At 50.3% G+C, this 16,436-nt stretch overlaps 1 protein-coding gene across 2 annotated transcripts in view; it reads left to right on the plus strand.

The window, feature by feature from the left end:
• JAKMIP3 (Janus kinase and microtubule interacting protein 3) overlaps window positions 1-16,436 on the plus strand; it is a 47,265-nt gene that overhangs the window by 18,000 nt on the left and 12,829 nt on the right. For both annotated transcript variants that reach the window (XM_082053822.1, XM_082053823.1), the window contains exons 4-10: window positions 1,194-1,691; window positions 11,001-11,216; window positions 13,151-13,270; window positions 13,634-13,780; window positions 14,521-14,652; window positions 15,081-15,116; window positions 15,726-15,785. In XM_082053822.1, coding sequence (XP_081909948.1) covers window positions 1,194-1,691; window positions 11,001-11,216; window positions 13,151-13,270; window positions 13,634-13,780; window positions 14,521-14,652; window positions 15,081-15,116; window positions 15,726-15,785 — 1,209 coding nt within the window. The remainder of the gene's footprint in view (window positions 1-1,193; window positions 1,692-11,000; window positions 11,217-13,150; window positions 13,271-13,633; window positions 13,781-14,520; window positions 14,653-15,080; window positions 15,117-15,725; window positions 15,786-16,436) is intronic.

Consider the following 16,436-nt stretch of genomic DNA (forward strand, 5'->3'; position numbering starts at 1 on the left):
ACCGAGGAAGAAAAATGCATCTTTACTAAGCAGAATTGACCTGAACATTTTTTTTTCCCAATGAACGCTTCAGTAGTTAATTACCATGTAGCGAACAGCCACTTTCCGGTTTTAGCATTTAAATATGTGCCCAGTCTGTTCTGGTAAATACCACAGGGCAGAAAATGTGTCGCGAACAGCCGTGGGATGAACCTGCCGGAGGAGACGGGCGGGCGCTGCAAACGCCCCAAAAATACCTGCTGGGGATCTTTTCTGGTGCAGCACCTGCTGTCACACAGCAAACGCTTCAAGACAGAGCTGGAGCGGGTCAGATTTTCCCCTGAGACACAGGATTCTCATTTGTAGCGCAGAGATGAGCGGTGCCGCCTGCCGGCTCTGCCGCTGCGCCTGAGCTGCCAGCAGGCGCTGCAGCCCTGGACGGAATTACAGACAGCACCCGCACCTTGGTGCTTCAGCATGGGGGCTCAGGGCCACGGCCGCTGGGGACAGGTGGCATCGTAAGGGGTCCAGTCACTGCCAGTGGTGATTTGGGCCACGCGGAGCTGCAGTGACTGTATTGGTGACAAGGTGGACGCTCACCGGTGACAAGGTGGACACTCACCAGTGACAAGGTGGGACTCACCAGTGACAAGGTGGACACTCACCGGTGCTTCCGGAGCGAGGACGGGTCTGTTGTGCTCAGGCAGAGCTGTGCCCAGAGCATTTGTGGCAGATTTATTAGAGAGCGGCTTGCACATCCTCCCGTCTGGTTGCCGGATGAGCCGCGGCACTGGAGACCCTGCGGGCACCGGCCAGACGGCAGCGTGACCGTGCGCTGACAGAACCGGCTCTAACTTCCAAATACCTTTCCCTGTGAAGCAGAATGTGTATTTTCTTCAAAGGAAAGAAATTTCCCTGTTCTATGTCTCCAGCAAGAAGGCTGTGGGGCAGAGCTCGGAGACCCTGGGTTTACCCAGAACCTCTTTAAAACAAGCAATGCTTAAAATGTAATATAGTATTTGATCATAAAGAATGAACAAAATGCTGAATGTGTAGTTCTGCATGAGGTGATACTAATTGACTAAGGCTCTAAGGCACAGACATATAACATTAAGGTCTAATACTATAAAATTATCTGTGTCGTTTTTGGATAAATTCTAACTTGTGTTAATCATTCTGTTGATTAAAAATACGGTTTTTGACTTTCCCTGTAGGTCAGCAAGTTGGAAAGAGAGAAAAATCAGGAAGTCAAGCAGATCAAGGAGCACGAACAGCATAAAAGTACAGTGGTGGTAACGGAGCTCAAAGTCAAACTCCATGAAGAGAAGATGAAGGAGCTCCAAGCTGTTCGAGAAGCACTTTTGAGACAGCACGAAGCTGAACTGCTTAGAGTAATAAAAATAAAAGATAATGAAATCCAGAGACTCCAGACCCTTCTCAACGCTGTACGCGATGGGGCTCCCGACAAGGTGAAAACGGTGCTGCTCACGGAGGCCAAGGAGGAGGCCAAGAGGGGCTTCGAGGTGGAGAAAATCAAAATGCAGCAAGAAATCTCGGAGCTGAAGGGGGCCAAGAAACAAGTGGAAGAGGCTTTAACCATGGTCATCCAGGCCGACAAAATTAAAGCAGCTGAGATAAGGAGTGTGTATCACCTGCACCAGGAGGAAATCAGCAGGATTAAGAGGGAGTGTGAGAGAGAAATTCGTAGACTGGTACGTGTTGCCATCTGCATTTGGTTTTGTTAACACTTATGCTACTGATAGGAAATGAAAGTTCGGTGCTGGCCTTGGATGAGGGCATGAGGACGGGCGTTCAGACAACTCCATGAGTCCGTGACCGACCCTGGCGCAGTTGTGTCACACACCCTTTATTCAGCCACCCGTTCTCTCAGACTTTAGGTGGTTAAGGGTTTTTTTCCCCCTCATAGATTATTTTATTTTTATCAAGAGGATATTAACATAATTTATAACCAACTGATGTATTGATACTGTTCAAATATCCTGCAGTGTAAGTACTTTCTTCTCTAAACATGCATTACTAGATGCATTGATTTAATACATCAGAAGGAAAGGATGGATAATGTACATCCTAAATAAACTTGCTGCATTACGTGAAAAGTTCACGCTAATGGCCTCTAATGTAGAAGCTATAACATAAGTATGTTCTTAGTTGTAAGGAATAGGGTGGTTTGATGTTATGTTTTCTAAATTGCCTTTGAAAATCAAACTTTTTTTTTAGTTCCTTCATGAAAGAATCACATTATCTAAGTGTACTAATGAAATTACATGATGCCATCGTTTTACCAGCCCCGAGTGCTTCCTGAGTGACTTGGGGTGCTCTCAGCAGCTCTGGCTCGACCGCAATTGGTTTTGGTGGGAGCTGTGTGGCTGGGGGCGCTGTGCGTGGGCTCTCCTGCCTGGGAATGAGGCAACTCACTCCACCTGGTGCTGAAAACAGGGCTTTCTTCCCTTTTTAAGATAGAGGCCACCAATAAAGCGCTTTTGTTGAGCCTTCTTGGGGCTGCCATGAGAGAGAAATACAGAATGACCCAAGGGGAGCGGGTCCATCTGTCCGTCCAGCAGAACCGGTGTGTCCACCGTGGCTCTGTGTGTCCCCATGTCTCTGTGTGTCTCCAACATCTCTGGGTGTCCCTGCAGCCCTGCGTGTCTCTGGGTGTCTCCAACATCTCTGGGTGTCCCTGCAGCCCTGCGTGTCTCTGGGTGTCCCCATGTCTCTGTGTGTCTCCAACACCTCTGGGTGTCCCTGCAGCCCTGCGTGTCTCTGGGTGTCTCCAACATCTCTGCATGTCCCTGCAGCCCTGCGTGTCTCTGGGTGTCCCCATGTCTCTGTGTGTCCCCAACACCTCTGGGTGTCCCTGCAGCTCTGCGTGTCTCTGTGTGTCCCCATGTCTCTGTGTGTCCCCATGTCTCTGTGTGTCCCCAACACCTCTGGGTGTCCCTGCAGCTCTGCATGTCTCTGGGTGTCCCCATGTCTCTGGGTGTCCCTATGTCTCTGGCTGTCTCCAACACCTCTGGTCGTCCCTGCAGCTCTGCGTGTCCCCAACACCTCCGCGTGTCCCCGCGTCTCTGGGTGTCCCCGCGCAGGAGCCCCGCACCGCAGGGGCCGTCCCTGCGGGTAGAGCTGTGGCCCCGCCAGCCCTGGGCTGGCACTGGGCTCACCCGGGAGTTTCTGCGGTTCCTGTCCGATGCATTGTTGAGCTGTTCTAGCCAAGGGGGCAGTAACCTACGTGAAAATTACCACTTCACGCCTGCTTCTTTGGATTAGCCAGAAAAGAGAAAGACAAGTTGTACTCATTCATGTTCAGCTTTGCACTGATGTCAAGTCCTTTAACATAAAGTAATTTATTGAAGTTATTTACCTCTGAAAGGTACAGATTTTCATTTCCAAGTCAAGTCCATCTATGCAGGCTGGGCTTATGGAAAATGCTTCCATACATAGTCAAACAAAGGTTGTTTTAAAAAGGTGAGTTAGTACTAATCCATTATTCTCCTTTCAGAACTGTTTTTTGTTGGTTTTGTTTGTTTGGGGTTATTTTGGGGTTTTTTTGTGGATTTTTTTGGTTGTTGTGGGTTGGTTGGTTTGTTTCTTTGGGTTGTTTTTAACTGGACAGACAGGAATACATGTGTTAGTGTCTCACTTTAGGCTTTTGGAACAATGTTCAATGGCTTTTAAAGTAAGAGGTGTGACAGAAAGAGATGGCATTCTGCCCAAAGGAACTGTGCAGCGTCACATTTGCTTCAAGCCAAGTGGAGTTTGATTTGTGCTTCAGCATCACCCTCTTTATGGGATTTTTGCCAAGGGAGGTGCAGGGGGTACCTGCTCAGGCTTTCGAAAGAACCAGCTCTGCCAGGGACCTTCTGTTCGGTGACTCACTCCAACTTTAGGGCAGTTGAATTGGCACATCAGGCCAGACCTGATGCCAGTGGCTTCGGTTTTGTCCTCGCCAGGTTCCATGGGGAATCCTGCATTTCTGCCCTTTCCCAGCAGAGGGATCTGGGCAAGCAGCTGCTGGGCCTGTCTGTGCTTTGTACCCCTCTCCAGCAGCAAAACCAACCCAAAATGTGCCTGTGCATTGTGTGCATCTGCAGCAGCAAAACTAACCCAAAATGTGCCTGTCTGTGCTTTGTACCCATCTCCAGCAGCAAAACTAACCCAAAATGTGCCTGTCTGTGCATTGTACCCATCTCCAGCAGCAAAACCAACCCAAAATGTGCCTGTCTGTGCATTGTACCCATCTCCAGCAGCAAAACTAACCCAAAATGTGCCTGTCTGTGCATTGTGTTCATCTCCAGCAGCGAAATTAACCGAAAATGTGCCTGTCTGTGCATTGTGTTCATTTGCAGCAGCAACATTAACCCAAAATGTGCCTGTCTGTGCATTGTGTTCATCTGCAGCAGCAACATTAACCCAAAATGTGCCTGTCTGTGCATTGTGTGCATCTGCAGCAGCAACATTAACCCAAAATGTGCCTGGGTCCTCCCCGGCTTGGGCTCTTGTGCCACAGCACGTTGACAGCAGACCCCCCGTACACAGCAAACAGCTGTTACTGTGGGATGTGATGTTTTCAGAGGTCATTGGGGGAGTTCTGCACTGTGGGCACACGGAGCCTTGCAGGTTGTAACAGCTGCCAAGGTGTAATTTCTCTTTAGAGACAGTCCCCATTTAGCATTTGCAAATAAACACTCCAGCTGTGTAGTTGTTTTTCAGGTGCCAGGGTAAGGCTGATTTGGTGACACCAGTGCCTTGGGTGTGATCCGGTCCAGCAGAGCCGAGCATCTGCCAATCCTCCTGTTTTCTGTTCACACACACAGCTGGTGCTGTGTGTAAAGTCCGAGTGTGATGCTCCCCAGAGAGGTACAACTGACCCTATAAACTGTCCCTGGCTCAGAACCTTACAAAATGCTGATGTCAAAGGTGAAGGTCCCTGGCAGAGGGTAACAAGGAAATAGGACAATTCTTTCCTTTCTAAAGAATTCTTAATTTTATTGTTTAAAAAAAGCGCATTTTAAAATACTACACACATGTATATAATTACATTCGTATGATCTCCCCTAACAGCTGCACACCCTGTGTTAGTGTGTGCATGTCCAGGGAAAACAGCCCTTTGGGCAGAGTTCCCCGACGTTAGCTGGCCTTCATTTTTACTTAATGGGCACTAAAATTCAATGTGGAAAAGAGCATTTAAATTTTACCTAAATGTAGATGGATCAAAAATGGAAGCGCTGACCAGCAGTGGCCACTGCAGCCTCCCCTGTGTTTCATTTATAAGGGGAAGATAACAGAAAAACTGGAGAGATTAGATTTGTCAGAGACTGGAAAGTGTTTGTTTCCAATTTAAGATAAACTTTAGCTGATGATGGTTACCAAAAGGTTTAATAACCTGCTCTAATGCCTCACGTAAGACCATTGTATGGTGAGACCCCCATGGCTTCCTGAAGGCACCGAGCAGCCCAGAGGCAGAGAACAGTGTTCCAGTGTCGCTCCGAACCTCCCTGGTACCGGCTCTGCCCTCAGGTTTCTCTGTTAGACAGTGGCAAATCAGTGAAAACATCTGATTTGAAGGAAGCTGGGGGATCAAAATTGGAGGAAGCTGACTTTTTAAATATTAATTTTATTGGTGACTGGTTTAGTCCTTATCTTCTCCTTTTTATTCCCTTATATGGTGAAAATGTACCATATTTGGTGTTATAAAGGTATCTCAGCAGTCATCCTATACTGAAAGGAAGACAAATTATTCAAGGTGAATAATTCCGTCTTGCAAATGTGGATTTTTTTCACCATTTGTGGTTTGAACCTCATTTATAACAGTATTTATTCCAACTAAACCCAGACCACAGAGGATTTTGTTGTATATTAACAACTATACAACATTGTTCCTGCATTTCGGAGGGTGAATAATCCTCCTAGTTCTCAGTTTTTCCTTTTGTGAAAGCAGAGCGAAAGAGAGGAATGCAAAATAGGACAAGTGTGGGAAAAATCTTTCAATCTTTATGCACAATTATTTCTCTCATCTAACATACTTTACTTTTGCTCTTCTGAAAATGCATTGTGCACTTCGCAATGCGCAGCTTACCGTTGCGACATACGTTGTAATGCATATTGTAACATGATGTTAGAGTAGCGTGAGAGGTGATTGCACTTTGGTTTTTGTCTGTACTGAAGTAAGGAGAATGTTCCTTGGTCAACAAAATAAGAAGCCTCAGCTTGCCCGTGTTCCCGTGTCTGCGGCGGCGGGTCAGGGTTTGTGCTGCAGCGCTGTGTGACAGCCAGGCTGGGGTGCACAGGGGTTAGTGGGTTCAAGAGCCCTGGGTTAGGGATGGGAACAGGTCAGCAGCATCGCAGTGCAGGTGTGTGACTGTCTGGGGTGCTGGGGACAGCAGGGTGACCATGAGCCAGCGCTGGCCCTTGTGGCCAGGAAGCCAATGGTACCTGGGGTGGGTTAGAAGGGGGTGGTCAGTAGGTCAGAGAGGTTCTCCTGCCCCTCTGCCCTGCCCTGGGGAGACCACACCTGGAATATTGTGTCCAGCTGTGGCCCCTCAGTTCCAGCAGGACAGGGAACTGCTGGAGAGAGTCCAGCGCAGCCACCAAGATGCTGCAGGGAGTGGAGCATCTCCCGTGTGAGGAAAGGCTGAGGGAGCTGGGGCTCTGGAGCTGGACAAGAGGAGACTGAGGGGGGACTCATTCCTGGGGATCAATATGGAAAGGGGGAGTGTCAGGAGGATGGAGCCAGGCTCTTCTGGTGACAACCAGTGACAGGACAAGGGGCAATGAGTTCAAACTGGAACACAGGAGGTTCCACTTAAATTTGAGAAGAAACTTGTTTGGGGTGAGGGTGGCAGAGCCTGGCCCAGGCTGCCCAGGGGGGTTGTGGAGTCTCCTTCTCTGCAGACATTCCAACCCGCCTGGACACCTTCCTGTGGAACCTCAGCTGGGTGTTCCTGCTCCATGGGGGGATCGCACTGGATGAGCTTTCCAGGTCCCTTCCAACCCCTGACATTCTGGGATTCTGTGAAAACCTCAGTCATGGCAGCTGATATCAATGTTCAGTATCAGAACACTGACCAGAGATATTCTTGTGGAGTATTTGGCAAAAGCTGGTTAACCTGGTGTAGCTGGCTCTGCTGCTCAGTGACCTGTGTCAGCAGGACAAGAGGCAACCGCATTCATTTCTGGGAGGGAAGGTGACCATGCGCTCCGGGGCTGGCGGGGCAGAAGTTCCCTCCTGCTGGCCCATGTCCCGGCGCCCATCCCCTTCTGCCTGACCCACTGTTGTCAGCCGGGTGATGGCAGCTCCGTCACCTCTGCTCCCGAGGGCCGGGTGACCCCTGTCCTGTGCTCATTGCTGGCTCTGACACCGTGCCCTGGGACGTGCGTTTGTCACAAACAGGTGCAGCTGGGTGCCAACTTCTCCTTTGCCTTTGAGCCGCTGCCCGCGGCCGCCCGGCTCTTCCCCGCACGCCGGTTCATTGCAGGCGTGTTCTGGGGTGCGCGGCCATGGCTCAGTGGCCTCTGTGGATGTGCAGAGCTGCAGAGACCCCAGGAACAGTACAAGGAGAAATTCCCCAACCGGGGAACCTACATGATGGAAATAATACATTTTAAAATAATAATCACGCAGCTTAAAACTGGCTGCGTGTCATGCCGTGCTAGGTGTTGTGCTGCGTAGCACAAGAAGGGAATAACAAATGTAATTTTGCATGGGATGATGCTTGCATAATTGGCATCAGCTGTGCTCATGGGCTGGCTGTTAATTAGTGCTCCCACATAAATATTCATCCCAAGTCGATGGGGGCTGTGAGAACCAAGGTGGGAACATCCACAGCAGGGTGGCTGCTCCGGGGGTTGGATGCTCCGGTGTGCTGACGCCCTCCCCAGCGCGGCGAGTCTGCAGCGTCACACACGGGTGGGGAGGAGCGGGACCACCACTGCTGCACCCACCGGTCCCCCTCCCACCACTGCTGCACCCACCGGCCCTGCTCCCACCGCTGCTGCACCCACCGGCCCCGCTCCCACCACTGCTGCACCCACCGGTCCCCCTCCCACCACTGCTGCACCCACCGCTGCTGCACCCACCAGCCCCGCTCCCACCACTGCTGCACCCACCGGCCCCGCTCCCACCACTGCTGCACCCACCGGCCCTGCTCCCATCACTGCTGCACCCACCGGCCCCGCTCCCCCCACTGCCGCACCCACCGGCCTCGCTCCCACCAGCCCCGCTCCCCGTGCAGGATGAGTTCGGGGTGCACGGCACCGGGCTGGGGGGAGCACCTGGGGACCAGCGCCTCTTCCAGTGAGTTGCAAGTTGTTTCTTGTCTTTATGTTTCCTTAATGTTACTAATGCTAGGAAGAAATGTGCTAAATAATATTTTTCGTTGAAATGCTTCCTACAGCATTTCTGCTTAATAATGCACTGCAAACACCAAACTGTTATGTTGTGTTTCATGAATGTGAATCTAATCATATAAAGGCTGATATTTAATCATGTGAATACTGATGTTTCCTTTGTTGCTTATGAAGATTATGTTTAGGGTTTTTTCTGAGGTACAAGCCATTAATGAAATACTATGAAATGTTTTGTGTTCTCTCCAGTTTCTTTGTTCCTCCTAATTCGAAGTGTTGCTTGTGTTGTACCATGTCTTTGTTTTCATATAAATAGGGATCAACTACCCAATATTCTGCCTATTTTAAACAAATCTTCACTAGATGATGCTACCTTTTCATCTATATACCCATTCAGATTTCTACCTAATAGGTGTTTAGCAGAAAGACCTCAGTGGGCACCTTTGTTTCATTCCAAGTTAGTAGACTGTTGCCCTAATGGAGATTGTTGAAAGAACCCTTAATAAAACAGCGCCCAAAGTGCATTAGATTTGCTCAATTTTACTAAAATGCAGTGCAGATATTTCTGAGTTGTCCTGTGCTGGCTGTGCCTGGGGCGCCGTGGGACCCCGCGTTTGTCCCCAGTTTGTCCCCTGTTCTCCTGCTGCCTGCTCACAACGCCCAGCGCTTGGGTTTGCCCTTTTTCGCAGTGTTTTGCAGTTATTGGAAGCAAAGCACTCTGAGTGACCTGGTAATTGATTCACAGGTCATGTTTTCTCCAGGCTCACAGACAAAGCCAGCAGAGATAAAAGTACCAATCGCACTTCTCACAAGGCAAGATGTTCTTATTTCAAGCAGGCCACATTTTAAAAACTGATCATTGAAATTAAATGTGTAAAGTCTCAAAAACTCTTGCCAAAAATCTTCTGTGTGTGTGGTGTGTGAAACCAGCTTGCCAGACGTTTTAGGGATGTATGTGATTTCTTTCTTTCCATTGAATCACTATCTGCAAGCACACTGGGCAGCCCTGTGGTGCATGAGGGTAATTAATACTTTATATTCATGTATAATGTATATGCATGTGATCCAGCCGGGGGAGCAGGAGGTTCTGCTGCACTGAGGGAGGTTCTAATTCCTCATTAGTTCAGAAAAAAGATGCAGAAACTATTCCCGGAGCACCTGCAAACCCCACGTGCCCGACGCAGGGCGAGGGGCACATGGCTCCTGAGCCAGGGACACGGGGACCCAGGGGGTCGGAGACACTCACCTACCTGCTCAATGATTTTGCATAAGGCTTAGTATGTGTAGGCAAAACCATCATGGAAAGGGGTAATTAAACAAATTGCTCACATGGGATGCTTTTGGAAAAAAAAAAAAAAAAAAAATTAAAAGTTCACATTGCTTCTGTATTTTGAGATTTAAAAGAGTATTCAGGATTTAATGTTTTTCTTTTAAAATTATTAATCCAGATTTTTCAAAAGGTGGTGGCCAAGTGAAATGCTGCAAAATCATGAAAATGTTTGAGCGAACTAATACAAATTGTAATATGAATATTAGATTTTTAATATTTTTAAAAGATGTTCTGAAATGGTACTAGAACTCTGGGGTATTTCCCAGTCATTTTAATGAAAAGATTCCTCCTGAAAAGAGCAGTTTTGTTCTGGGAACCCCGGAAGAGCAGCGTTCCTGAGCTGGGGAAGCGGCTTGAGGGTGCGCTCACTGCCGAGCACTGGTTGCTGCTGTGCTCCCCACCGAGCGTCACCGCGTCCCCAGGGCTCTGGGGTCTGTGCTGTGCTCCCCACCGAGCGTCACCGTGTCCCCAGGGCTCTGGGGTCTGTGCTGTGCTCCGGCCGCTGAGTGTCACCGTGTCCCCAGGGCTCTGGGGTCTGTGCTGTGCTCCCCACTGAGTGTCACCGTGTCCCCAGGGCTCTGGGGTCTGTGCTGTGCTCCCCACCGAGCGTCACCGTGTCCCCAGGGCTCTGGGGTCTGTGCTGTGCTCCCCACTGAGTGTCACCGTGTCCCCAGGGCTCTGGGGTCTGTGCTGTGCTCCCCACCGAGCGTCACCGTGTCCCCAGGGCTCTGGGGTCTGTGCTGTGCTCCCCACTGAGTGTCACCGTGTCCCCAGGGCTCTGGGGTCTGTGCTGTGCTCCCCACCGAGCGTCACCGTGTCCCCAGGGCTCTGGGGTCTGTGCTGTGCTCCGGCCGCTGAGTGTCACCGTGTCCCCAGGGCTCTGGGGTCTGTGCTGTGCTCCGGCCGCTGAGTGTCACTGTGTCCCCAGGGCTCTGGGGTCTGTGCTGTGCTCCCCACCGAGCGTCACCGTGTCCCCAGGGCTCTGGGGTCTGTGCTGTGCTCCGGCCGCTGAGTGTCACCGTGTCCCCAGGGCTCTGGGGTCTGTGCTGTGCTCCCCACTGAGTGTCACCGTGTCCCCAGGGCTCTGGGGTCTGTGCTGTGCTCCGGCCGCTGAGTGTCACCGTGTCCCCAGGGCTCTGGGGTCTGTGCTGTGCTCCCCACTGAGTGTCACCGTGTCCCCAGGGCTCTGGGGTCTGTGCTGTGCTCCGGCCGCTGAGTGTCACCGTGTCCCCAGGGCTCTGGGGTCTGTGCTGTGCTCCGGTGGGGTCGGGAGATGCTGTGTTGTTTCGAGCCGCTGCTCCTGTGTGATTGTGTTCTGTTCTCCTTGTAGATGGAGGAGATTAAATTTAAAGACAGAGCAGTCTACGTGCTGGAGAGAGAGTTAGGGGTGCGAGCCGGGCATGCTCAGAGACTGCAGCTCCAAAAGGAGGCTTTAGATGAACAGCTGTCCCAGATCAAAGAGGCCGATCGGCATCTGAGCAGCCCCAAGCGGGAACTTCCTTATCCAAGTGGTGCAGGAGACGCCTCAGATCACTCGGGAAGCCCCGTAAGCACTTTCACGTGGTTTCACCTACACAAACGAGCAGAGAGTGACCAAATGGCACCAAGTGACAGAATCTTGATGAGCGCGCCCCGGAGCAACAGCTTTCCCATAACCACACACCCGGGTCTTGCTCTCGTTTGTGAGCCAAAACTCAGATTTAGAACCCAACCTTGTTATGGGAGAGCTTTTGCTTTGTTGTTGGTTTGTTTTCTGGTTTGTTTGGTTTGATTTTGTTGGTGGGGGATCTTTTTCTGTTCTTTTTCTCTTCCTTTTCTCACTGTACCATGCTGCTGCCACCTGCCTTGATTTGACACTGACACCCTTTGCCAACAAATGATGCAAATGCATTTCTAACCCAAGTGATGTATGTGTGCTCGCTTTTGGAACCACTGACGCCGGGCTTTGGGAACAGATGTACGAGGCCAGTGTTCGGAGGGAGCCGGGGGAGGTGACAGTGCACGAGGCGCGGGATGTCCCCAAACATGGCTGCAGGCTTGGGATGTCCCCAAACATGGCTGCGGGCTCGGGATGTCCCTGTCCCCAGACATGGCTGCGGGCTCGGGATGTCCCCGTCCCCAAACGTGGCTGCAGGCTCGAGATGTCCCTGTCCCCAGACACAGCTGTGGGCTCGGGATGTCCCTGTCCCCAGACATGGTTGCAGGCTCGAGATGTCCTGTCCCCAGACATGGCTGTGGGCTCGGGATGTCCCTGTCCCCAGACATGGCTGTGGGCTCGGGATGTCCCTGTCCCCAGACACAGCTGTGGGCTCGGGATGTCCCTGTCCCCAGACATGGCTGTGGGCTCGGGATGTCCCTGTCCCCAGACATGGTTGCAGGCTCGAGATGTCCTGTCCCCAGACACAGCTGCGGGCTCGGAATCTCCTGCTGCCGCTGTCTCGCTTTCAGTGCACCAGAAAGTGAACTAAACACCTGTTAACCTCTTCTATTTATTTTCTACGCTGCAATATCTAGAACATTAAATTTTAGCCAACTTTTCACAATTTTTTTGAATATAACCATGGGTCCTTTCTGCTTTTGCCTTAATTTGCTAATATTAAAAACCCTCAGTTAACTGACCTCGTACATCTGACGTACACAGGTTATCTTCATTGCTGGTTCTCATCAAGATTTCTTTTGCAACAGCCTTAGTTTTCTCCGTAGAAGTGCAAACACTTACCCAGGAGCCAAGCGCTCTGTTTTGCTCTGTGCCCGAGCCTCTCCTGCACCTGTTGAATGAGGAACCCTGCACAGCCCAAAGGTGCCACCAGCACCACAGACACTGAGTCCTTTGATTCGTACTCAACTTCTGCCAAACACCAGAACAAGTTCCAGAGAAGGGGAAAAGTGTCACATTTGTAAATAGCTGTAACTTCTGATTCTGGATGAGGATGTCTACCTATAGCTCCATTTATAATTTGATTTAAGCATTTTAACTCAGATAAAGTGCTACTCTTTTGGGTTTATGAGTGACCCTTTAGAACCCAACAAGGGCCACAGCTTTATGGAAGCAGAGCTTATGCAATGAGATAATTGCATGGATTTTCCCCATTTGTACTTCTGTATTTTTAATATAATTTTCTTACAACAAAGTCCTCAGAGCAGGTGTTGTGTCTGACACACTCAGTTCAACAGTGGCATACATTGGAACCATTGCCTTAATTTTTGGTATTTTCTTTTCCATTTCCAAGCTCACCACTTGTGCCTTTGTATCCGCATATACATACTTCTGCATTTGCATACTTTGTTCCATTTGCACTCCTGACTTTCCGTTGGTCTCGTCCCGCAGCTTTAGCGGTCAGTCAGGTCACACAGGTTGCACTCTGCTGTACGGTGCTTTGAAATGTGTGGATGTGGGATAAGAGAACGTTTGAGCTATGAAAAATACTGATACTGCACGTGCACTTATGAGCAGTTATTTGCAGTTGATCTTTGTTTTAGGAACAGCAGTTGGATGAAAAGGATGCCCGGCGTTTCCAACTGAAAATCGCCGAGCTGAGCTCCATCATCAGGAAGCTGGAGGACCGGAACGCGCTGCTGTCGGAGGAGAGGAACGAGCTGGTGAGCACCAAACCTCGGCACTCTTCCCTGTGCCGGCTGGAAATCGGCACAGAGCCGGCTGGCTCGTCCTCGGGCTCCGTACGCCGCGCCACGCTCGGCTTTGGTCACCTAACAGTGAATTTGTAAGGTGACATTAGCTGGAATTATTTTGTCTTTAAAAATAAACACACTCCCCACATGGTACACTTGTTGCGTGGATTGAATAGCTCACGAAAGGGGAACAATCTGCTTCCCCATGGAAAATAACAGGAGTTTTGATCAGTTCTGCTTTGCAGACAAAATACTGCTAGTATGATAGTTAAACAAAAATGATTAATTTATTTGATGAGAAATAAGGTGAGGTGTTAATTCTCTATCTTTCAGTTAAAACGTCTTCGAGAAGCTGAGAGTCAGTATAAGCCCATTTTGGACAAAAATAAACGCCTTAGCAGGAAGAATGAAGAGCTGTCACATGCCTTACGTCGAATGGAAAATAAACTGAAGTTTGTGACCCAGGAAAACCTGGCGATGGTGAGTGTGGGCGCGCCCAGGGAGGACGGGCAGGTCCCGCTCCGGGTGGCGTCGGGGGTCACGCAAACCCGCGAGGTCCATAGGAACCAGAGGTGCCCCGCAATGCACCGCCCCGCGCTTTGTGACGCCTATGGGTTTTGTTTCACATAAGATGCTTTACTTTACCTTTAAAAGAAATAGTCCTGAAGAAAAGAGATCGTGTGAGCTTTGCACGTGTTGATCAGGCTCCGGCTGCTCAGCTTCCCGTGAGCACAAATCACCCGCTTCACCTGGGACTTTTGTGCCAGAATCACCTCGGAATCCTTAGGAAATCGGCACTGTGGCTCATCCCTTTTTTTCATTTGAATATTGGTTTTGGGCAAAAGCTGGCAGCAAGTACCTGTGGCTTTGTATTAATGTGGCGGGACTGGGGTCGCCCCCATGGTGCTGTGTATCAAAGCCAACCAGGGGGACCCGGCAGAAGCGCCCGTGGTCCCAGCTCTCCAGATTCGCCCTCTGCCCAGAGCCAGCCTGCGGGCCATCCTCCCGCAATTTCCTATTTCCCCCCAATATCCCCCAATATCCCCCATGGCCACAAGTTTCAGGCGGTGGCGTGCGGAGCAGGAGCCGCTGGCGTGTGAGCAGCTGCACGTGTCCCAGCGCAGGCAGCGGGCAGCCCCGGGCACGGCCCCGCGCAGGGAGCGCTCCGCGCCGTCCTGCCGCAAAGCCCTCGCACCAGCTCCCCTCCGCGTTTCTTGTAGAGGCAACGAGCTGGAACAATAAGGAGACCGAGCTCTTTGAATGACCTCGACCACAGCCAGGAAGAAAGAGAAGTGGATATCCTGAGACTGCAAGTCATTGAACAGCAGAACATCATCGATGAACTCTCCAAGGTGAGCTGTGGCCCCGCCGCTCTCACGGGGGTCAGCAGAAGCAAGGGGTGGGCTAACGGGCACAGCTCGCAGCCGTGGAAACATCTCTGCCATCAGTAGGGATTGAATGGAATATAAGTTATCTGTGGTACAGCATTTGGAAAAGTCCTTTCAGTCCACTTTGTACTTGCATGAGAACCATTGCAGCATGGCCGGTAGATGTGCTGATACCCACTCCTGCACCTGCCAGAGGAAACCAGAGCCGCTCCAGCTGGAGGCAGCCCCAGGGCTGGAGATTGCTGTGTGCGGGGGGTGTTCTGTACCGGTGTTCTGTACCAGTGTTCTCAGCCTTTGGAAGGAGCAAATATTGAAATCATAACACACCTCAAGAATTTTTTTTTTTTTAATGTCTTCACATTTGCTGACATTATTTCATTCTTTTTGATTAGACACTGGAAACTGCCGGCTACGTGAAGAGTGTCATGGTAAGAACCAAGTTAACTTCATCCTCATCTTCTTAAGCTTTAAACTGCTGTTGATGAAAGCAGGCAGGGTGTAATAGTATTTATCACCACTTGCGTCTCTGTTCAGACAGCAAGCGAACCCACAGCGTAGATGTTATCAAAGGCCGTTCATCAGAACTTGTTCAGCAGAGAAAACCGTAGTGATGGTGCAGAGCAGAGCTCTGGTGAGCGCAGCTCTGCCTTGCCACGCTGGCACATTCTTGGTCGCTGCCCTCCACCATCTCACCCCTTTGCTCCTATCAGGAGAGATTTGTGAAGTTAAGCCACTAATATGTGCTGATAAAACATGTACCGGCTTGTTCTTCGTTGCCAGGTGTGCAGCAAAGCTTGTCTTGTGGAGCAAAACAAGTATTTGGTTTTCTGCTGTCACTGCTGTTATTAGGGTTTGCCATGGGGCGGGTGGTGGCAGCACATTGTCAGTGTCCCACAGAGCCATCGCATCCTTCTACCAAATGCTTAAAATGAAAGATAGAGGGGGGTCTTGATTGCCTAATGACTACTAGTACTGACATAGTTAATTTAAGTCACAGCTCTCTGAAAACATCTAACGTATGTCTCTGATTCTTTCAGGAACGTGACAAGCTGTTAAGGTATAGGAAGCAAAGGAAAAAAATGACAAGAATTCCTAAGGTAATAAAAAAGTCTATATCACGGCGTGGTGATGGGCATGTCGGCTTCGGGACGCCCCGAGTGCCGCGGAGCCAGGCGGGGACGTTCTCGGCGGTCTAGAAATGGTCCTAGTTTAAGTTTGGCTTGGAGGCCACTCACAGACAGCATCGGGATCATTCAGAGCAGATCAGGCAGGAGCAGAACAGTTTGCACTGTGCATTACAAGCGGTTTTATGCTCTGCGGGTGCCCCCGCGCTCCCGCTGTCCCCTGGGGCCTCCATGGTGTGTGACTGTCCCAAGTGAGACAGAATCTGTGACTCAGCACACCTCAGAATGGTCCTTTAATGGCACTGCCTGAAAACATATGTAGGTTGTAAATAATTCACTATGGAGTTTAGTAACATGCAAAAACTGCTGGTTACAAGGAGCAACGGTTAGAGCTCAGGGAGAAGGAAAATGTTAGTTAATGAATACTGGGCAGGATGTTAATATAAATATTAAGGCTGTAATGACATCGTAAGGTGTGCTGTCAGGGGCCCGAGAGAAAGCTGTGTTCTGCATATGAACAATGAAGGCAGTGATGGAGCTGATGAATCTATAAACGATGAATTGCGGGCTATGTGAGATAAATCCTCAGCTCCTGGCAGCCTGTGAATGGTAACTGGGCCTTTG

This window comes from Streptopelia decaocto, assembly GCF_964273445.1.
Source record: "Streptopelia decaocto genome assembly, chromosome: 5".
Taxonomy (NCBI): Eukaryota; Metazoa; Chordata; class Aves; order Columbiformes; family Columbidae; genus Streptopelia; species Streptopelia decaocto.